Source organism: Coenobita brevimanus, chromosome 63 (assembly GCF_032717465.1).
Source record: "Coenobita brevimanus isolate Jiangsu-jjx chromosome 63, ASM3271746v2, whole genome shotgun sequence".
Taxonomy (NCBI): domain Eukaryota; kingdom Metazoa; phylum Arthropoda; class Malacostraca; order Decapoda; family Coenobitidae; genus Coenobita; species Coenobita brevimanus.
Genome location: NC_137016.1, coordinates 38,282,913 through 38,305,169, shown reverse-complemented (window position 1 = coordinate 38,305,169; position 22,257 = coordinate 38,282,913). Strand labels below are relative to the sequence as shown.

At 39.5% G+C, this 22,257-nt stretch overlaps 1 protein-coding gene across 1 annotated transcript; it reads right to left on the bottom strand.

Moving 5' to 3' along the window:
• Window positions 1–923: 923 nt before the first annotated feature.
• Window positions 924–22,051, bottom strand: barr (non-SMC condensin I complex subunit H). The gene is made up of 14 exons (XM_080276022.1): window positions 22,044–22,051; window positions 12,799–12,952; window positions 11,670–11,858; window positions 10,519–10,611; window positions 9,160–9,339; window positions 8,578–8,733; window positions 8,149–8,257; window positions 7,230–7,421; window positions 6,770–6,979; window positions 6,113–6,332; window positions 3,357–3,477; window positions 1,774–1,929; window positions 1,518–1,636; window positions 924–1,155 (listed from the first exon to the last, which is right to left on the bottom strand). The coding sequence occupies exons 1-14, from the start codon at window positions 22,049–22,051 to the stop codon at window positions 924–926; spliced, it is 2,139 nt and encodes a 712-aa protein (XP_080132148.1).
• Window positions 22,052–22,257: the final 206 nt, after the last annotated feature.

Sequence of the window (22,257 nt, the reverse complement as noted above, 5' to 3'; positions counted from 1 at the left end):
ATGTCTTACATCTCATTGTCAGTCAATGCAATATTGTGATTTTATTCTTACTCATTCTTTTAGTAACAGCCATAACCTGCTAGATTAGGAGTTCCACATTACCTAAGTACTGTACACACTTTGTGGCACTAAGTACTCTTCACCAAAGACATTACTGGTATTTCAATATTACAGCTACACTAAATGATCTGCCAAGGAAGTATCACCTTCTAGGTGTTTTTAGTCAGTTTCTTGTTAAGTTTCAACACATGTACACACCTAATACCAACCATCTGGGGAAAAAAAAATCATCCACTCCAGTACTGCCCCATCAGGAGCATGGGGCCTAGGACCAGGCTGCTCAGGCCAGACACTTAGGCAAGTGACAAGTTACTCACTTCTGTTGGGCATCATATGGGCAACATTCCTCAACCACTCTTCAAGGTAAGATCCCAAAGGCCACATCCAGTTGGAGTGCCTAACTCACCAGAACTACAGCCATCTATCTGTTGGCTATATGGTCACCACCCAACACATTAAATGGTTTCTTGCATACAGGAGACCATCTGGCTTGTCAATGCTGCACTACATCAAGTGAACTTTACTACCATGAAACAATAATAGTACACCATCCATAACAAGCTTTCAACATAATCTCTAATTGTCATCATTCAAGTTTCTAACTGTGCATAATTCATCCGCCTCATATTTTGCAATTCAGAAGCTACATGATCTTTGAGAGAACAGTATGAAAGTAATGTTGCAAATTTATTACAGTATAAGAAGATAATTTATAAGTATTCTGAACTGTAGCTATATCTAGTATTTTACATCAAAATTATATATGTATATATTTCTTTCTACGTAATATATATTTGCTACATAGGCTATCTGTCTTGTAAAATAATATGAACATGACAATCTACTTCAATAACTGTCTACTGTTATCCTTGCATTATGGTAAAGTCCATTAAATTTCCCCGATCTACAAGCTTCAAATTGTGCTCGTTGGCCAGATGGAGGAGAGCGATAAAGGCCAGGGGTACAGAGAGGTTTTCAGACATTTTTGCAGACAATCTGGGAGGCAGGTTTTTGTACAGTGTGGAGAATTCAAGGTTGTGGTTAGGATCCATTTTCTCAGGCTTCTCGCTCCTGCTGTCTGCTTGGTTCTCTAGTCTGTAAGTAATACAGAAAGAAAAAAAAAAAAATTATCTTGATATCGCACGTCCATGACTTATTCGAATGAGACCTGTAACCCCCACATGGCTGTTCTAAGCAGAATAAAATAATCTGTAATTAAGAGTAACAAATAAAGTACATCATTTGATTCAAGTGACTAAGATAAACTCATCACAGAAAAAATACTAAAGTGATTATAAATGTAATGTTTAACCTTCGTCTATATACAAAATTGAAAAAATTATGTAAGCTCATATGTTATCTTCATATATAAAAAATCAGAAATTAATATAAAAGCAACAATTATTCTCCCATCACATAAAAGATACTGAAGGAATAATTATGAAATCCATGTCTACCGTCTCTCATTTTCCTTGTCGTTGGCCTGGTCCGCAAGCATGTCCCACATGGTCATTTTTAGTTTCTTCATGTCCATCTTCTTAGCAGTTCGAGCATACCCTATGTTGATCTTTGCCACCTGAAAACATCAGGAGTGACGGTAATCATCACAATCATCATGACATTTCTCCGTAAAATCCTCACTTAATACTAAATCAGCAATGGGTGATTCAGAGTTTAGATTAAGATGGTGCATTACCCAACAAACAGTCTTACTCTGTTAGGTGCAGCAACCAAATTCTCCATGTAATCCATCACTTTGTCAGGGTCGTCTCCAGTATTTGGCTGCGACCCTATGACTGTCTGGCTGAAGAGGTCAGTCATATCATATCCCGGCACCGAGCTGTCCCCATACCCACTGCCTGCATCATCCTGGTACAAAGAAGGTAATAATCATCATCAACCATTATCATCTCAATCTCTATTCTCTATCCAAAGACATGGTGATGTAGGATCCTGAAAGCATGAGAAAAACATGAAGGAGAACTAATCAACAGCATGCCCAATGAAATGGGAAAGGCACTCATTCACTCACCATTCATGCCCTTGGTAATGTGGATCTGCTTTACAGGTCTAACTATCTGTATATTTTTAAAATATGTCATCATCATCCAGTCCTACATTGCCCCATGAGGAGCGTAGGAGCCCGGGGCTAGGCAGTAGGTCCTGACATTTACGATGAGAGTGACCAGCCTCACTCATCCCTGAGTGGCATTACGTGAGCAATAAACCCCAACCACCCCTTGCATATAAACCTTCACCATCCGACTGGAGCGCAATAATTACCCACTTAACCACCAGGTGCCAAAATTTGGTTATATGGTTACCACCCAGCATAGTAAATGGTTTCCTGGTGTACAGGAAACCATTTGGCTTGTCACTCAGTGTAGAGCCACCCACAGGCAGAAGGAAGAGGAAAGAATGAAGGAAAGAAAGACAGAAGAGGGAGCGTAAAGTCACCCATAGGTAGAAGTATATGTATATATATATATATATTTTATATGAGCTTCACATTACCTGTCAAACAGTCAGTCCCTCAACTATTAATTTTAAACAAGGAGTGCTAAATAGTGTCATGTTATCACCAACACAGTCTGAAAGTCAGTAACATTTCTTAACCCTTCAGGCCAAGGATGTAATTTACATCTTTAATACTACCAGAGAATTTCATTCAAAACAGAAAAGGCCTTTCATACTGAAGGGGTTAAAGAAGGCTTCATCTAATATCACTAATTTAGAGAGTAGCTACTGTATCTTAATCCCTTCAATATGATGACATGATTCTAATTTTATTCTTGCTATTCAAGACAGAGGGGGTAGGAGATGAAGAGAGGGCAGCCTGATGGCAGAGGACAGGGTTTCATGGAAGAGATTAATCTGTGGCCACCCTTTAGGGAAATAAGATGTCCAGATACAGATACACAGACAGACATTACCAGACAATTTCACTTAACTAACAAGAATCCCTAGTGGTGAAGAGGGTTAATGAAGACTATCTTTAATCCAGTCTAAAGGTTTCCCTTAATTTAGCAAACCCATCTGAATGTGGCAAGAATGAAATAACGTAAACTTCAGCAAAGGTTAAAAGTAAAATATCATAATCTAAAGCAACACGAATACATAAATCAGATCATTTACGGGGCTAAGACAGAATCATACGAGAATTTATTCTGGCACCTCAAATCAACAATTATTTTTAATCTCTCTATTTCTACACATGTAAAATTCATATACCGGTACCATTAATTACTTTACACAGTGTAATTACAACAACACTTAGATTATACTTAAATACTTACAACATCAGCACAGTAATTGGTCTGGTCATTCTCATTGTCATAGTTGTATTCATTTATGCTCTCATCCACTTCTGCTGCCTTCTTCTGCCGCTGTATGACAATTGCGGGACGGCCAAACAATCTGATTTCAAATAGGAACAATAACAATTTTGTATGAAAATATATTTATAATTACCCTTCCATATCTGTGAAAAAAAAAAACATAAAAGTGTGCATGACTGATAGTTCAAGTTTACACGTTTTAAATGACATTTCAAAACAGCTCCAAGTACAGTACAATCCCAGCTATCCGATATCCAGACAAACGGAATACTCAGAACAACGGGAAAATTCAAGGGCTGGTAAAAATGTCAGTAAGTTATAACTGTGCGTCAATTTGAATGGACCGCCAAACCGCCGTTTGATTGTGTCACGCGAGGCTGGGTGAAGTCAGACAAAGTGAGGTGAAGGCATTTCCGGCTTATGTAAATCCCTAGCAAATCCTCTTAACCACCCCTCCTCTCCCCCTCTTTCCCCTACTTGAATTCAGTCATCCTCCACACCCTCCAAAAATCACCAGTCTGCATTTTGCCACCAGACAGTAAACAAGCTCTCTTGCTATTTTGTTCCTCTGATAGACGGTAATTTGTACACTCCAAAATGCCTAAAGTGCAAACTAAACGTAAGCGTATCGTGCTTACCTAGAAACAGAAGCTGGACATATGCAACAGTCTTGAAAAAGACGAACATTATAAAACACTAATGGCTGAATATAAATGTTAATAGGAATGAAAGTTTACTTTGTTGGAAGAAAAATAAATAAATAATATGCCTGCATTTCATACGTACATCATTTATTTTATTTTCTGCAAAACAGCTGAGTGGCAGGTGAGGGGTGAAGTGATGGAGGTCAGGTGGGGAAGAAGAAGAACAGTCGGAAACGTAAACAAACTCACGTGGGGGCACAGGTGTCGTGATAATTCTACAGTGCAGTCTTAACACATCATCAGTTCACTAATAAATGTTCAAGCTTTTATTTCTTTATTTTATTTTTCAATTTTTATGGGTACAGTACATATAATGAATACAGTAATTCGGTAAACAATGGACTGGTGCAATTTGCAGTACTGCAAATTGCTAGACATTGCACGCACGTCCGTTATGACCATGGTGTGTGTTTACAAGGCAGTTTTTCAGGCGGAATCTCTTAGTGTAACCCCTAATGTGACTGGTGAGTACCTGAACTGTATTTACTGCTGTGATAGCCTTTGTATAGATTTGACTTGAAAATCAGAAATACGGGAAAAATCTGTAACCGGGAAGGTAAATTCCCCAAGCCACCCGGTTAACTGGGATTGTACTGTATAAGCTTCATACAACATATGTTGCACATTACAACCTGTATGAGAATATCAGTATGAAAAAAAGGGCTGAATGGCTCCGACATGGAGTAATGGAATGGAAAATGAGAAACACTCTGACATGGTACAGGCATATGCTAAGAATGTCTGAGCAATACCTGATGTAAACAAGTTTAAAGCAGCAGTTGAAGATATAGTTAAAAGAATGTGAAACATTTATGGGCATTATATGAGAGAGAGAGAGAGGGGGGGGGGGAGCTGGGAGCAGGGCTGTGAAACGGCGGGGGACAGGGCGGCATAGAGACAATTTGTTTGTGGCCACTCCTTACGGGATTAAGGCGTCTGGCAATAGATAGATAAACTAGCCAGGAGATAGTTCTCCTTTGTTAAGGATTCCTTGCAAGGAGCAAAACTTCAAAGACAATGAGAACAAACTCTCTTGCTATTTCTTGTGTTAAGAAGTTCCTCAAGTCATTTCACCAGTACTTGTGAGGCACAAGATCAACAAACGCGATGCTGGATAACTTTTCTTCCCTACCTATGCATGCCCTTGATGATTTTCTCAATAATCATTAGGGTTTATGCCATAAAGAAACTAGTAATTGCTTGCTAACAGCTACTGAAACTGTTCATATTTATCTGTCACTCTCAACTGTGGCCACAAAGCAAAAATTTGTGACCATACAAGAAAAGAATAAACGGTACATAAAACATGTTACCATTACTTTACAAAATGAAGTATGCTGCAGAATGGAAAGCCTGCACTACACATCAGTTTACGAGGGACATTCAAAAAGTTTTGGCAACAGGGTAATAAAAGCAAAATTAATAGAGATACACATTTATTGAAGTTCACACTCCTTCTACATACTCTCCTCTAAGGTTTACACACTTCTGGAGCCGTGTCATCCAATTAACAACGTACTCCGAGTACTCGGAATTAGGTATACTCTTCAGTTCTGAATTTATACTCCTGGAAAGGTCTTGTTCCATTCGAAAATGGATCCCAGCAAGTTTTCTGACAACTTAGGGAATAGTCAAAAGTCACACGGTGCCGTCCTGACCTGGCACCGTGTGACTTTTGGCTATTCCCTAAGTTGTCAGAAAAACTTGCTGGGATCCATTTTCGAAGGGAACAGGACCTTGCCAGGAGGATAAATTCACAACTGAAGAGCATACCTATTTCCAAGTACTTGGAGTGCTTTGTTACATGGATGCCACGGCCCCAGAAGTGTGTATACCTTAGAGGAGAGTATGTTGAAGGAGTGTGAACTTCAATGAATGTGTATCTCTATTAATTTTGCTTTTATTACCCTGTTGCCAAAACTTTTTGAACGCCCCTCGTAATATTATAGTCAGGCACACTACTGAAAAGTGTTCATATAAGAACATAACAGAAGCCAAGCAAAGACCAACTTGAAGAAACTGCGAGCCTCATAGTGCAGGTCGAGGGGTAGAGTGGTCTTCTCTTTGCTCCATGTTTTGAAGGTGCTGTGCGTCAGTTTTGTGGCCTTGCGGGTGACGGCGAATAGCTTGGCAATTACAGAGTCATCCTCTTCATCATATTTCAAGACAACAAATTCTTTCTTCTTCTTCTTCTTCCCCAGCTCAGCTTTGTTGCTACTGTCACCTCTAACTGTCAGAGACAAATAAATTTCAAACTCATAAAGAATAATAATATTAAAAAATAATAAATAAATAAATCTCATAAAGATCATTCCCCAGCATATGAAGACTTACTGAACAGTGAAATGCAAGATGTACAAGTCAACCTTTAGATAGCAGTATTCAGCTGCTACAAAGCTCAAACTCATTAACAAAAACCTCACTTTTATGCTCCCTGACACATAACCAAGACCTGATGAACTGAGAAAAATCTGAACGTTATCGAAATGTTAACTTTTTGATAGTGGTTTAAACAGCGGGTCCAATCCATGCAGATATGAGGAGTGAGTCAGGAGTACTCTGAGGGTTTCTTGGCAAACATCATCCCCACCACATAACAAAGCAATATCATCCCTAACATATAACAAAGACTTACCACTCAGAGAAATGAAGTAACATAGAACGAACCTTTAGACAAGGGTTTTAATCGCCAATGTGAGGGTCCAGCCCAGGCAGATATAAGGCGCGAGTCAAAATACGAGTACTCTGAAGGGTTCTTGGCCAGGAACTCTTTGAGGTGTACAGCCTCCATCAGGGGAGGGAGTGCACGATGGCATCCTTCCTGTCCCACAGTCAGCACTGTCCCATTGTCGCAGTCATCCCCCGCAGCACCCACACCTGGTAGGTATGTCATCATCATTATAAATATCATCATCATAACCTTGGCCTCATTCTCCCACTCAAGGAATTTGGTGAGGTTGGGTCCAGAAAGTATAAAAGGAAAAGAAACTTGATATGAGTGAAAGCTAATCAAGGACATGCCAAATTATATAGGTCACTTCTTCATTCACTCACAATTCAAGCCCTCAGAAATTTGATTCCACCTTGCGGGGATAACAATACAAAAACATCACAATCTATAACTTACCCATGTCATCATCAGCATCAAAACCATCATCATCAATGGGCTCCGGCACAGCATTAACATCAAATTTGTGTACATCATCGTCGTCCTTTTTGTTTTTATTAGGTGACTCATAAAAGGAGTCCTCGTCACCCAATTTCCAAGTCGTGAACTCAAATGGTGCAAATGTTGGACATATCAAACTCTGACTCAGGTCTGTAAAGAAACACTGCTTTAGCACACAATAACACACAAGTTTAAACATACAAAAACTGAAAGCACAACTTCACCAGCACATTATAAGTCACACACAGTACAAAATACATTTCCCTTTCTAATGGATGATAAGTTAATCAATATATTTTCATCATTATCGTCATCCAGACCTCTTTTCCCTCTAAGGATTTCAAAATGATCTCTCAATACATATCTCTGCCCAATCACCCACACAGTACCTCATGCATTTAATCACTACAGTGGTACACAGCACATAAACAGAAAGAACTACAGGGCTTGATGAACAAGATTTTAAAAACCCTTCTATTATTCTTTACCAAAAATAAGTAAATAAATAAATAAATAAAATAAAAAAATGTCAAAAGAGGGGGATAGGGGGAGCAAAAAACCAAGAATGAATGGTGAGATATACAGAAGGAGAGAGGGAATGTGAGTTGGTGGAAGGGCAGTTAAATGGCGGAGGACAAGGTGAAGTGGAGCCCTTATGGGATTAACGTGTCTGGCAATAGATAGAAGTTCACATAAAGTACAATGGGCTATATACTTTCAGTGTTACTAAAAATACATTCAGTTATATAAAAAGAACAAAAATACATAGCTATCTGCAATCCAACATCAACAGTTGCCAACCATCTTTGATTGTGTCAAGTACATCGATGAAAAACAATAACACTATCAGAATAAAATGACATAATGAGTGACTTACCGGGTATTCTGGGTATCTGAACAACGTCTGTCTTTAATGGAGCTCCTGTCTGCAGTCCAGTGCTCATCAACACTGTCTCCGAGTCCATCATCATCATGCATGAGTCATCCTAGTGTAAAATGACAAGGATTTAGGAGGGAAAATGCAAAAGAATAAACTAATAATGTTGGAAAATGAATAATAAATATATACTCCATACAGCAAGATGACTATTTATAATGAAGACACATGCATACATGGACTACTAAAAAATATATAAACTGGTACATTAATTAGAAAATATCATCATCCCCACTCTCACTCCCAATTTTTTCCCTACATTTCATGAAAATGAACAAACCACAGCCTTACATTCTGACCTAAGACACAAAATATGAAATCCAGGCCAAGATATGGTGAATATGGTATAGCACTATCTAACTGACTCACCTGAAGCTGAAGGGAGTTGAGGAAGATGCCACTGCCTGATCGTCCCTCATCAAACTGGCTGGCTGTCTTCTTGAACAGTGGGTCAACCTCAAACTCAAGGTCAAACTTAGGAACATTTAAATTTTTTATATTTGTTTCTATTACTTTCTTTTTTACCTGCAATATAAAGAAAAGTCCAAGCTTGTATTGAAGTTTCATTACCAAGCAACAGGAAAGCACAGCTAAAAGAAATTAACACCCCATCTCAACACTACATTAAGTATATAGTGGGGGGAAAAAAAAAACATTAAGCATTCATCATTCTCATTATCCTGACCATTATTTCCCACCTAAGGAAGACACATGATTTAGTAATGTGCTCTGAGTGGCCAATTATGTCATTCAGCAACCTGCTGATGGCAACTTTTCCTTTTGGTGATAGACTGGTATGAACAGGAGGAATAACAGAAAAGATAAATAAGGAAGGACAAGGAGATAACACCATCAGTGATTGTGATAAACTTGTATTTCCCTTTCATATATAGCTTAGGTCTAATAGATGAAATGAGGGCAAACAATGAAAGATCACAGTAGTGACTGTACCTTGCGTTTCCTTTTCCCTGTCTCCCCAAGTTCTGCATTGGGATCGTTATTATCCGCTTTGCTGCGGTCCTTATCCTGCGCTCGACCCAGTCCCCCAGCCATCTTGAGTGTGTCTGTGTGCACACTGTCCACTCTGTAGGCATAGATCTTGGTACTGGCATCCAATGTGCAACTGGCAACCTATGCACCCAGGCAAGTAAAAAAATTATCACACATTAGGTAGGTTAAGATGGTCTGGACACGTTAAAAGCTAAGATGGTTTAGACCAATTACAAGGATGTGAGAGGCAGGGATCTTGTTTGGCAAGCCACAGCTCGCAAATGCGAGTATTTTCTCCCTTCGGCGAACAAATTTTACATGCAAATCACCTTTTGGCGAGGAGAAAATACATCCACTTCGAAACCCAGTAAGCTCCAAGTTAAGTAAATCTCACTTAAATGAACAAAAAGGCAGGTTGTGATCGATTATTAAGTCTTTCCTTGTCACCACTGCGAATGTTTAAAACCTCATTATATGATTCTAATCATCACAATGTGTAAATAAATAAACATCTTTAATGCTCGTAAAATATTTCGGCTCATAGTCAGTTTGGCTACTAAAAATTTTTTTGGCTCGTAAATCTGAAACCTTAGGAGCCACATGGCTCGCAACCACTGGCAGTTAGCAAGAGCCTTGGGAGGATGCCTGGCTTGGGAAGGTTACAGTTATGAATGTGAAGGTTAGAATGACCTGTGGTAGACCAAAGAAGAACTGGGAGAAGGTTCTGCATAGACCTTTGGGACAGGCTTGAAAAGTGAAATGGCTCAAGATCATAACAACGAGATCAAGTGAAGAAAAAAACTATATAGGCTATATGCTACCAGAGTCTATGGTCTCTTAATGTATGCATAAATGTTAATATGTACAGTAATGTCACAGCTCCCTCTGAGGTCAAATCATTAACAATAACTGCACTAAAGAAGGCCTGCATAATATGCTGCTTTTTATGGAAATATTTTTATGCTATTGAACAGGAAATTACAGTAGCATTAGTTATTAAAATTCCATTGCTACCTATAAAGTTGATTTGCCACTTTCCCTCAAGTTACAGTAACATACCAAGTTACCAACTACAAGGAAAATCCCTGCAAGACATTTGATGTGGCCAAGAGTTTCTAGTGGAAAGATATTTATGAGCCACCCAGTATCGTTTTCACTGATCACTTCATTACCACATGTCTCCTCTAAAATGAAAAACAATCATCTGCACGCAGCAACAAAAATAATATATAAATTTTCTGGCTAATGGGGTAGAGTCAATCAAAGCTCAGAGTGAAAAAGTATTGACATCACCCACATCCATGATGATTTATAACTGACCTGGAAGTTGTTAAGGTCCGAGTCCTTCCTGCGTAACATTTCAGACATGTAGTCAATCAGCTGCAGGCTAAACGCATTCTTCACACTGATTTTCTGAAAAGAGCATTCACCATCATCCTGTATTAGTACACCATTCATAAAGGAAACAGCACAGTCAACTCAAAGTCTTGTGCTCTCAGTCTTAATGAGGTTCAATTAAAACAGGATTAAGATTGCAAACTAATAATTACCTCTGCCAAAGAGGTTATGTTTTCACCCGTCTGTTTGTTTGTTGGCTGGTTGGTTTGTGAGCAAGATTACACAAAAACTACTAAACAGATTTCCATGAAACTTGGTAGAAGAATGGGTCTTGGCCTAGAATACACTCCATTAAATTTTGGTGCGGATCCGGACAAAGGTGTGGATCCAGGATTTTTTTTTTCACTTTCTTTAAAACTGTAAGACAGGGCATTGGTGGAGGTATGCGCTCTACCGAGTGCCATTCTAGTTACAATATGGAATAACCAACATATATCATAATCTGGTAGTGTGATATGCTACATTATGTATTTTTACTGATTAAAGCAATACTGAACATACCCGGTACCACTAAAACATAGAGCAACAGTTTCTACCGATCAATCATCAGGAGCATGGGAGTATGGGGCTAGGCTACTTAGTTCTGATTTTTAAAGAGTGACTTTTCACTTGCCCGAGTGAGATTAGGTGAGCAATAAACCCCAACCACCCACTGGAAGCAAATCTTTCAGAGTAACATCTGGCTGAAGCATGATAATCCACTAAACCACTAGTCAAGTGTCCAGTTGATTCTATGATTTCCATCCAACATAGTACCATAAATCATTTCCTGAGATAAAAGAAACTATTGGGCTCATCACTCAATGCAAAGAGTAATTTGAAAGTACCTGCGGCACTATATTATGCACTACAGTAATGAAATAGTAATAACAGTTGATCAAAACAATACTGAAGTAACCACTAAAAAAGGACTAGTTACAGTACTGAGCTTACAAATAAAAATAACAGGTGATAACTAGCTACAGCATAAAGGTTAGTTATTGAACTTACAAATAATACTGTAACAGCCAATAAAAAAGCTGAACTTGTCACTGAAAAGGAAATTAAGACTAAAATAATGTTACTGAGCTTACATTCTCTGTGGACAGCTGGATACACTTGGAGTAGTGCTCTGACAGCTGTTGGTTGGTAAGTCCAGCAGCATGACTGAGGGATTTGCGCCGGTCTGTCTGGTTCCCTGGGGCGGAGGGGGAGGAGAATTTACGGGACTCTTGCTGCAGCCGATTCAACTGACGCTCCTTCTTCTCCTTCTCATCATTGTTCTGCCAACATAAAAATATAATATCAGTAATAGTAGTTGCAACCCCAGCCTCAACTTAATACAAACCCAGTGGACTGCAGGATGAAGATGCCCTCCTCTTGTAGCCCACCATCCTTCACTTCAGAGATAGGGAGGGAGATGAGTGGCATTTGTTTAACTGGGCAACAGAGCAATTTGGTTATTTCAGCATCATTACATTACCGTGTCCTCTCCTGCATCTTATAATAAGTCCCTGTTATGAATCAACTTTATAAAGACAATCTGACATACATGGGACAATGATGGAAAAAACTGTAGTTGAAGAGAGGGAAGTTTATTCCCAAATTGTGAATTAACCCTCTATTCACCCAGGATTTCTTCCACCTCCTTCCCCCATCACCTTATTTTTGTGTTCATCTCTTATATTGTTCTCCTGACCACTGTTCTGCCAACATAATAACACAGTAAGACCTTATTATGTCACCTTGTGTGTGCTAATTTTTGCTACCATACATTACATTAAAAAAATGGCTACAGTATTAGAGTGTCATAGCTTCCTATAAAGTTGATCTACCAGCTTCCCCCAGTTTACAATACCAATACAGCAGAATGAAAAACCTATGGTAAGGTATCTAAGAAAACATCCAAGACTTCCAATCAAGACTGCCTGCAATAAATCTATATGGTAATTATATAATCCTGAAATAATTTCAAGTATAATGCATTATGGTATTCTCTGAAATAAAAAGTTGGGTTGCACACCGGGTACACTATAACTATACACTGCAAATCAGTATATACAGTATCATACTGCTAACAAGTTAATCATTAACATGACACATTAAGGTGTGTGAAACATAAAAGGACTGCTGAGCTGCTGAGAATGGACACTTGTCTATGCTCTGTCAAACATATAAAGGTAAATTAATAAATTAATTAATAAATAAAATATCAAACCTCACCTCAGGAACATCAAGGAAGACATTATCACTATTAAATGATAATTCCGAGACAGCCGTGGACTGTCGCCTGGAGTGGGGAGTGTCAGCGGCGGTGGCGAAGGTGCTGCGTCTCTTTTTGGGCGACAACACAAACCCAACAGAGGAGCGCCGGCTGCTGCGAGACATCCTGCTGGCCATCTTGGACTCCTACTCTCGTTGTCTCAACTGACCTGCGGAGTAGAAAGTCATTTGAATTACATGGCCATAATCTTACACACCCGGATGCCAGGGTTTATGCTCACTCCCTAAAAAATCATGGGTGCTTGCTTAAAAACTGAATATGGCCACCATTTACGACCACAAAATAAAGTGGGTGAAATACTGTAGATGAATGAATGGGGGAAAAATATATGAGTGTTGTGAGCTGGAGGGAGGTCAACATGATCGAGGATGATAGGCTGATATGGAGATGATCTGTTTGTGGCCACCCTCTCTGGGATTTTGACATCCAACTATACACAGAGTGACAGCTAGGCAAGGACCCTTCACCAGGAAAGTATTGGGCAGGCAGGACCCCAGCCATAGGAAGAGGCTAAATGCACCTGAGAGTCTATTCACACCCAGGGATGTTGGGAAAGATATAAGAGTCTGTTTTCATGATACTGGAGAGCTTGGGCTTAAATGTGGGTCTGCAAGTCAACTGCAGATGGGGCAGCGGGTGAGTTCCAAAGAAATAATCAAATACAGTAAACTCCAACAAAGTTTCACCTGAAATAACACATGCCTTTTTAATTTGTTGCCTCATAAATTCTGAAAGTTTAGACATATCACATGATGGTCAGAAAAGTATCCCATGTATTCTATCATATTTTTCATCTCTAAATGCATACCAATTTGCCAACAAACAAAAACAGAGGTTCCCAAGTGGGGGAGGAGGGAGTCTCACATGGAAGGAAATTTGCATCTTCTTCTGGGAGGAAAAAACAGATAATCAAACTGGTCACAATAGCCTTATTGATGCAATACTGGTTATAATTTGATATATTTTAAGGTCAAATGTTTTCTAGCCATTAATACGTGCTTTTTATGCGCTGGGTCAGAATTTTGGTGTTCAAATAATCATCCTGCTACATAAATAAAGAAAATCTCTAAAATATTCCTAGCTTCAAACTTGATGGAAATCCCCATAGTACAGGTACATTTCTTAGTACTACAAGTTAAAAAAAATACCACTAAATAAAGGTAAATAAGTCTATAATCTAGTTCTTGTGCATGCCCCTCAGGGAGCTAGGGGTAATCATCACACATTCTAGTAAATGTGGGGAATGAGGAAAAGTTTGGGAACCTCTGACCTAGATAATAAATGCATGACAGATTACTAAATGTTTTTTCAATGCACTATAATGAAAAAACAGAGAACTGTGTAGTCATATTCAAGTGTATAAACTCCCACTCCCTAGCCAGATACTGAGCATGATTTAACCCTGGATTTAAAGGTCATTAAAACTCTCAATACCTACTGCAGTTTTTAGTTTGTTGAAATCCATTACGATTGACTATAATTATAATTAATTCTAGCATGAGAAAATAACCAATAACTACAAAATGGAAAGGATAGTTCCAGAAGCATCATTACTACAGTATTTTTATTATTCAAACTACCGTATTTATATTCTCCCCCAAGACGAGTAAAAAAAACTAACAAACACTGCACATCAACAAACATATATACAACAAAGTGACCCATAAATGCATTGATCTGGGAGCGGTGTGGGTCATCAAGGTCAAATTTTGGATATTATTACTTTACGCGGGAGTTGTCAAAACAACACTCCTCCATTACACTACTACCCCGGTTTTATTCCCAGCCAAGCCTTATTTCCCTCATCCACTTACCTCCACACACGCCACGGCTACTCCTTATGACGATCCAGTCACTATTTCTCAGTATTAGGTCCACGGAAGGGAAATATACGGATAAAAAGTTTTGAAAAAGTTATACCAACCCGCCGTTGTTTGGTCTCGCAACATCTCGCGGCGAACGAGATGAGCGAGAACTGACAATCATGGCGGGCAGTTTGAAACTTCGATTGACGAAAAACCAGCTTTGGTTTTATCATCTTTCACTTTCTAAGGAATACAGTTCGGTATATCATATTTCAACAGCATACTAGAACTACGTGTTTGAGTGGGAAGCGGACAACGAGCGCAGAAACGAACAGCATCTTTACTTCAGACGTTTCGACACTCAAAATTCATCAATGATCTATCTGACTATCCATACTCAGACCCCCAAATCCCGTACGTTTAGAGTTAGTTGTTTTACGGGGGGGTGGGGGTCACTAATCCTCCGCCTTTTAGTTGTGTTACGGGGGGGGGGGGCACTAACCCTTCACCAACCCACTTGCTGATATGCAGCAAAAACGTATAGGTTGGTTATATGGTTACCACCCACCGTTGTGAATGGTTTCCTGGCTTACAGGAAACCATTTGGCTTGTCACTAAATGTAAAGCTACCTGAAAAGGAAGGAAGAGTAATAAAAAGAGACAGGAAAGATGGGAGATATGGGAAGAGAGGAGGGCATACAGAAATTGAATGATACAAATGAAGGAAGTAGTTGGCAGCATTACTTCACAAGAGTGGATGATGGTCACCGCCACCTACCACACAGTGATCTAAAAGGAATAATAAAAAATAGTATGACTAAACACTAAAAAATAATGCACAAAACTGTGTATGTGAAAACACACACACACACACACACACACACACACACAAAGGGGAGGGGGGAGAGGGGGACTAAAACAGTTATACAACACAATGAGGTACTGCAGATGTAGTGCTGTTTAGAGATGGGTTGTGGGTCTTAATGTACAATGATTCATACAATCTTATGTTACTATTTGATGTACCATACAAGATAATATTTTTAAATACTCCTTTTTAAGTACTGTACAGTACTAAAACAGTTATACAACACAATGAGGTACTGCAGATGTAGTGCTGTTTAGAGATGGGTTGTGGGTCTTAATGTACAATGATTCATGCAATCTTATGTTACTATTTGATGTACCATACAAGATAATATTTTTAAATATTCCTTTTTAAGTACTGTACAGTATCACAAGATTCACAATGGTCTCTTACTGTTGAATGATGAAGGGACCTGAGTCTTCGGCCTGTCCTGCTCTGCTGACCCATACGCTCATCTGTCCTAACATTGAAAGCTTGGATTGTGCTGCCAATACACCTGCCTGGCAACCTGGGCAAGTGAAACAACAAATGACATGAGCGTACGTCAGTCGGAACAGGGTCCTTAACATGAAGAGCAAATTTTGAATGAATTATTTAGAATAATCTTAAACTCAATTTGGGGATAACAATTAGCAAGACTCCAAATTAAACAGCCTTTCATCTGAATGCATTTGATTAATGCCAATATATAAAATCAACATAAAATTATACAGTACCTATGGTAGGCAAGGATTACTGCAGTAGGTGAGGATTACTGCAGTAGGCCAGTTGGCCCTTGCTAGGCAGTTCATACAAGAGAGTGATTAGCTACAAGAGTAAGACAAGAATTGCAAAGAAGAGGTATAATAAGTTACAGTACTTGTGCTGCAATATCATGTGGTTCGAGAAAAAACAAAGTCAGTCCTATTTGTAGCCAATAGGCATAAATTTTAATACATGCCCAATCCTTACTATCCTTGCAAATAACCTGTTGTGTCAGCATGATGAATGGCTTCAGCTGGCAAAAGGAAAAAAAAGTGCAATGACCCAAGGGCATATGACTTACATGGAGATGTAAACAAACTGGCATTACAGCAGGAAATGAATATGATACTAACCTATGCAAAAACAAATGCACAGTACTTTAAGCAGTACTGGTAGACCCTTGTGGTTCCATTAAGTAATGCTCCTAAGTTACAGATGGCTCATGCCTTTCAAAAATCTCTAAGACAAAGTGTTCCATGCTTATTCCAGCATAAATTCACTCAAACTCAGCATCATGTTTTTGGCATCTGGTCACTGGTTCCAAGACAGTAGTATAATAACTATATGCAATACAGATAGTGCCATGCTAGAAGGCTGGGCAGAGTCTGATGCATGTCTAAGGGGTGCTGCCAGGTTAAGCAAAGTCTGTTGTACTGAGGGCACAGTGAGTCCATGGGAAGTGTAGGCTAATGCTGCCTTCTGTCTCATTCAGGATGAGTTAGGATATTTCCAGGGGCAACATTATCTACTGATGTAAAGTAAAATAGGGTCATCACTCATTTGTCCTACAAGGTGAGGTGACAGGGTGTCCTCTGCTGCAGCATTTATCTCAGGGATGTTCACTGAGGTTTCTCCAACAGCACCTTTGGAAGCTAAGCTATTAACATACGACAACAAGGAAGGGTCTTTGTCTTATACAGCTCTTGTAGAAGTGCAAGTCAATGGAATGGCTGAAGGTTCTGCAGGCAGCAGGTGGCTGAAACAGGGGAATGTGGGAGTAGGCAGGAGGACCTTTTTTAAGAAAAGGAGGCCCACTTCATTCTGCTGTGCCATTATAACTGTACCTTCATCCACCTGAAAGGTAGGATATCAGTATACAGAGCTTTGGTCTGCATTGTGTAGGTTCAGTCTGACTTCATTGATGACCAATCTGTCTGGCTGCCATGATTTCACACACCACCATAAACAGAAGTCAGGCTACCCTCGCTAGAAATTCCACCTTTTTCAATGTCAGGTATAATATTAATCACCCTAAGCTAGTTTTCCTTTCAGTTCAATAGGCACACACACACACAGATGCAATCAACAGTCAATAATGCCCACTGCTTTTACATCAAAACTGGTCTTTCAAAAGTCCTTTATCATTTATCATCATCCACAATGCAATGTGATTATATATCCATTACCATTTCCTTCAGTGTTTTGTAGTCAACTGCTCTTACTCTCTCTCACCATACTTTTCATCATCATCATCATTTGTAAAAGGTGTCATCCTTAGTTCTTGAAAGGGATTTATAAGCATACTGAATCTTTTTGGTCCATGGTAATGAAATGTAACCTTATTTAGGCTTCAGGGTCTATGATAAAACTGGGAATGATATATTCTCAAAAAGGGGCAACTACTGCATATCTTATATGACTTCAGTTCATTTTGCAAACCAAATTCATAAGATTACACAATATTTGCACTCATTTCTTTCTGCCTGCATTCTTTGTAAGGCAAACAGGGATGCAATTAAACATCACACACCAATTATATTTCAATTTTAACAGATTATATTATAAAAAGCAATATTGTACAATATTCTACAAGTTTATAATGCAATGCTTAATATCTGAATGGAATATATTCTGTAGTAGGTTGGGGCACCCACCATCCACTCACTCGATGTAGAGCTGCTCTCAGGTGTCTGCCCTTTCCTCTCCTCCCTCCTTTCCATCCTTCCTCTTCTTTTTTACTTCATTCTGTCCTCATTCTTCTGCCTAAGGGTGACTTCACACTCCCTCTTTTGTCTTTCTTTCCTGATCCTTCTGCCTATGGGCAGAAGGATCAGGAAAGAATGAAATTGCCCAACAATTTCCTGTACACCAGGAAACCATTTACTACACTGGGTGGTAACCATATAACCAAATTATGGCACCTGGTGGTTTTGTGGGTAACCGTGGCACTCCAATCGGATTGAACTGGTGAAGGTTTATATCCGAGGAGTGGTTGAGATTTATTGCTCACGTAAAGCCACTCAGAGATGAGTGAGGCTAGTCACTCTCATCTTAAATGTCAGGACCAACTTGCCTAGCTCCAGGCTCCTATGCTCCTTATGGGGCAACATAGGACTGGATGATGGATGGATACACTGTACATACCATCCAGGCCACTGATAAACTTTAACATCGTGTTCTAATTTCTGCAAAACAATTATATTCAGCAGCCCAAAAGCATGTGTGTTTGAATGGTGAGTATCAGCATGGCAATTATCGATACACCACTATCGCTTCCAATAAGTACCGTACTGTAATGGCAATCAAGTGCTGGAGAGAGATGTTTTCCTGCTGTGGCACTGATTTAACTATGCATTTCCTCTGCCTGGTTATACAAACTTCCTTATTTCCTTCAGTCTCCCAAAAGACAGATGGTGGGCTGTAAAAAATGGGCAACTTCATGCACTGGTCACTGTGATGCCTAATTTATCATAACAAGATCACTTTTCTTATTTATACCACTGCTGAAGTACGAAATTTATTATACAATCAGCTTTCAAAAATGCGCCCCAGTTATAAAATGAGGATGCGCTGTACTGTAGCTAACAGAAAGCAGTATCTGATGACCATTACCCTTTTGCCTAATCTAGTCACGTGGCTGCGGCTCCATGATGAGAACTCTTCAACTCCTTTATGAGTACGCTGAACTTCTTGGTGGGAAAATTCAGGTACTTCATGGGGAAAGGGAAACAACCAACGGCCTTCAGGTCCCTTATCCTGCCCTGTATCCGCTCTTCCGAGTACTGGAACACTCGCATGCAAGACCTGAAAGAGTTATCATCATCATCATCAACACATCATGAGCCTGTGTCAATACTCAATAACAATAAATAAATTCAACAAAACAAACCCACCTGCAGTTATCCTCTTTGGAAAATCCTTCTTTCAAAAGTAGGTCAATCAGCAAAATCATCATCACAACATGCAACCTGTGTCAATCCACTCAATAATGACAAAAATTTGACAAAACACCCATTTGCTGATATCCTCCTTGGTGAATACTTCACTGAAAAGCAGGTTAGTCTTCATCATCAACAGCCTCTGTCAGTCCATCCAATAATGCATACAAACTTGACAAGATAAAGCCACCTGCCTGATATCCTCCTTGGTGAGCCCTTCTTCCAAAAGCAGGTCAATGATGCGCTCGAACTTAAGGATGTGAACCTTCATGAGGATGCGATTGCTAAGGAAACGCTCCTTGATCTCTGTCTCCCCACACTCCAGACGCTCGCTCAGGTAACTTGTAATGTTCTTGTGCATGCCCAATAACTTTTGACTGCACTGGTGACGCTGACAGTGGCTTTGCAAAAGATGAGGAAGGGTGGGGGGAAGGGATAAGAAATCAGAACCATATTTATGGAACTAGTCAAATATATTATTGCATGAGTGGAATGATAATTTACTGTACTTGTAAAAATTTTTATTGTAGTGGCACAGTTACATTTTAGTCAAACTTTTTTTTATCAGAGGAGGTACACATCATTATTCTCATCCATCCATCATCTAATTCAGCATTGCACCAACAGGAGGACAGGGTTCTAGGGCAACACTACTAATTCACGACATTTAATTCAAGAGGGATCAGTTACTCATCTCTCAGTGGCATTAGATTGGCACTAAACCACAACCTATCTACCTATCTACTGCCAGATACATTAATCCCATAAAGGGTGGCCACAAACAATTGCCTCCATGTTGCCCTGTCCTCTGCCATTTGGCTGTCCTCTCTCTACCTCACATCCCTCTTTCCTTTAGCCTAAATCTCTTCACTCCATCCCACCATCTCATCCTTTGTCTCCCCCTCTCACTCTCCTCCTCCAGTTCATTCCCACACACTCTTCTAATCAACCTCTCATTCTCCATCTTCTACACCTGACCCCAACCATCCCTTGGAATCAGACCCCCAAAAGGCCATATCCAGTTGGAGTGCCTACTCACTAAATCAACAGATATCTAATAATTGTATGAGAGGAATTGGGCAAACAAACTACAACAATACACAATATAAAGGCCCGCCTCCTTGGTTTCCCTGCATGCACTTACTAGTAAAAAATTTTATCTGAGGAGCGGCACATCCAAGGTTTGAGGGGGACGCAGCCGATGGAGGAGGCATAATGAAGACGAGCCTCGGCCTTGTCAGTGCTGTAGCCAAGAACCCACAGGTCTCGCACAACGTCCTCAGGTGGTACTTTGTATTCTGTATGTATAGTCAAATACAACACCTGTACAATAGCTGTAATATTTTAAGTGCAATCTCTCTTTCTTTCTCTCTCTCTATCATTTCATTATCTATTACTCCCTACCCACTCCTTCCTCTCCCTCTATCTCTCTCAAAGGAACAGTGTATCAAATTTAAGCCCAAAGTTTGAAATAATATATAAAAATACTCACTGTGTAAAATGCTGATCATTTTCTCTAGATGTTCTATCTTGAAGAAAAGAACCTTATGGCACTTGATGAACTTCTCTACCAGGAGTGACACTGGAATCTGGAGGGAAAAAAAAATGTACTGACTACACTGGGTGGTAACCATAAATCAAATACAAGCCAGGTGGTCTACTGGGTTGTGGCAATGTAATATGTGGTGTCCGTAACTATTTATATCAAAGGGATCATTGAGGTTTATCGCTCAGAAATGTCACGTACAAACAAACATGGCTCATTACCCTCACTTTAAATTCTGGGACTGAGTAGCCTAGCCCCAAAAACCTACACTCCTGATGGTACAAACACAAACTGAATGATAAACAGAGAGATACACGGTTAGATAGATACGGTACACAGGCAGACATATACTAGAGAGAGACAGATAGATGATGTAAAATATGAAATTAAGTCCTCAAGTGTTGCGAAGTACCACAACTTTCTAATTTGACTGGTGGTGTAAGGTTTGGGAAATTAGCACCTGTCCTGTAAATAAACTTGTATAGGTAACAACGGAACTTTATTAAGCAAAATTTTTGTAATTTACTGTGGACTTCATTGCAGAGGACACATTAAACAGCAATACCTGTATATATAAAATGACCATACCGCACACTGCTGAGGTGGAGGACTCAATAATAACTATCTATAATGATAATAAAGCTCACTTAATTCACAAACAATAACTATCTACAATGATGATAATAAAGCTCCCTTAATTCACTTAATTCTATGTACAGTACTATGCAGAAAATTAATGGGAAAAAGGAAGATGCTGTTATTCATGTATTTCCTATGTAACATAATAGTAACTGTAGTAGTGGCTGCCACGCCCAATTCATGTGAGCATGAACCTAGTAGATTGCAGACGAAAGATACTGTTCTTCTGGGAGTCCACAATCCTCCTTTTTGGGGGATGGGATGACAATAGAGGGATGTTTGTACTGTATAACCAAACAGTTCCAATTCTCGGTCATATCAGTGAAACCACATGAAAGTGTCCCTTTCCCACACCCTTGTGTAAATAATGAATAAAAGGGATGGGTGTAGAGGGCTTTAACTCCATCATCCCCACTTGTATTACTGAAGCATATGAATAACCTTACCATACACAACCTCACCATACGACACCCTTGTCCAGCTCCCAGTACTTAAAATATATACATGTACCCTGTAAAACAATTAACTCTAAGCCCTTGACCAGCCCGTTTGGGATACATGGCGTCTGGCAATGAATGAATGAATGAACCCAAATGGTCACACCTGCAGTCACTATATGATCACTTAAGATAATGACT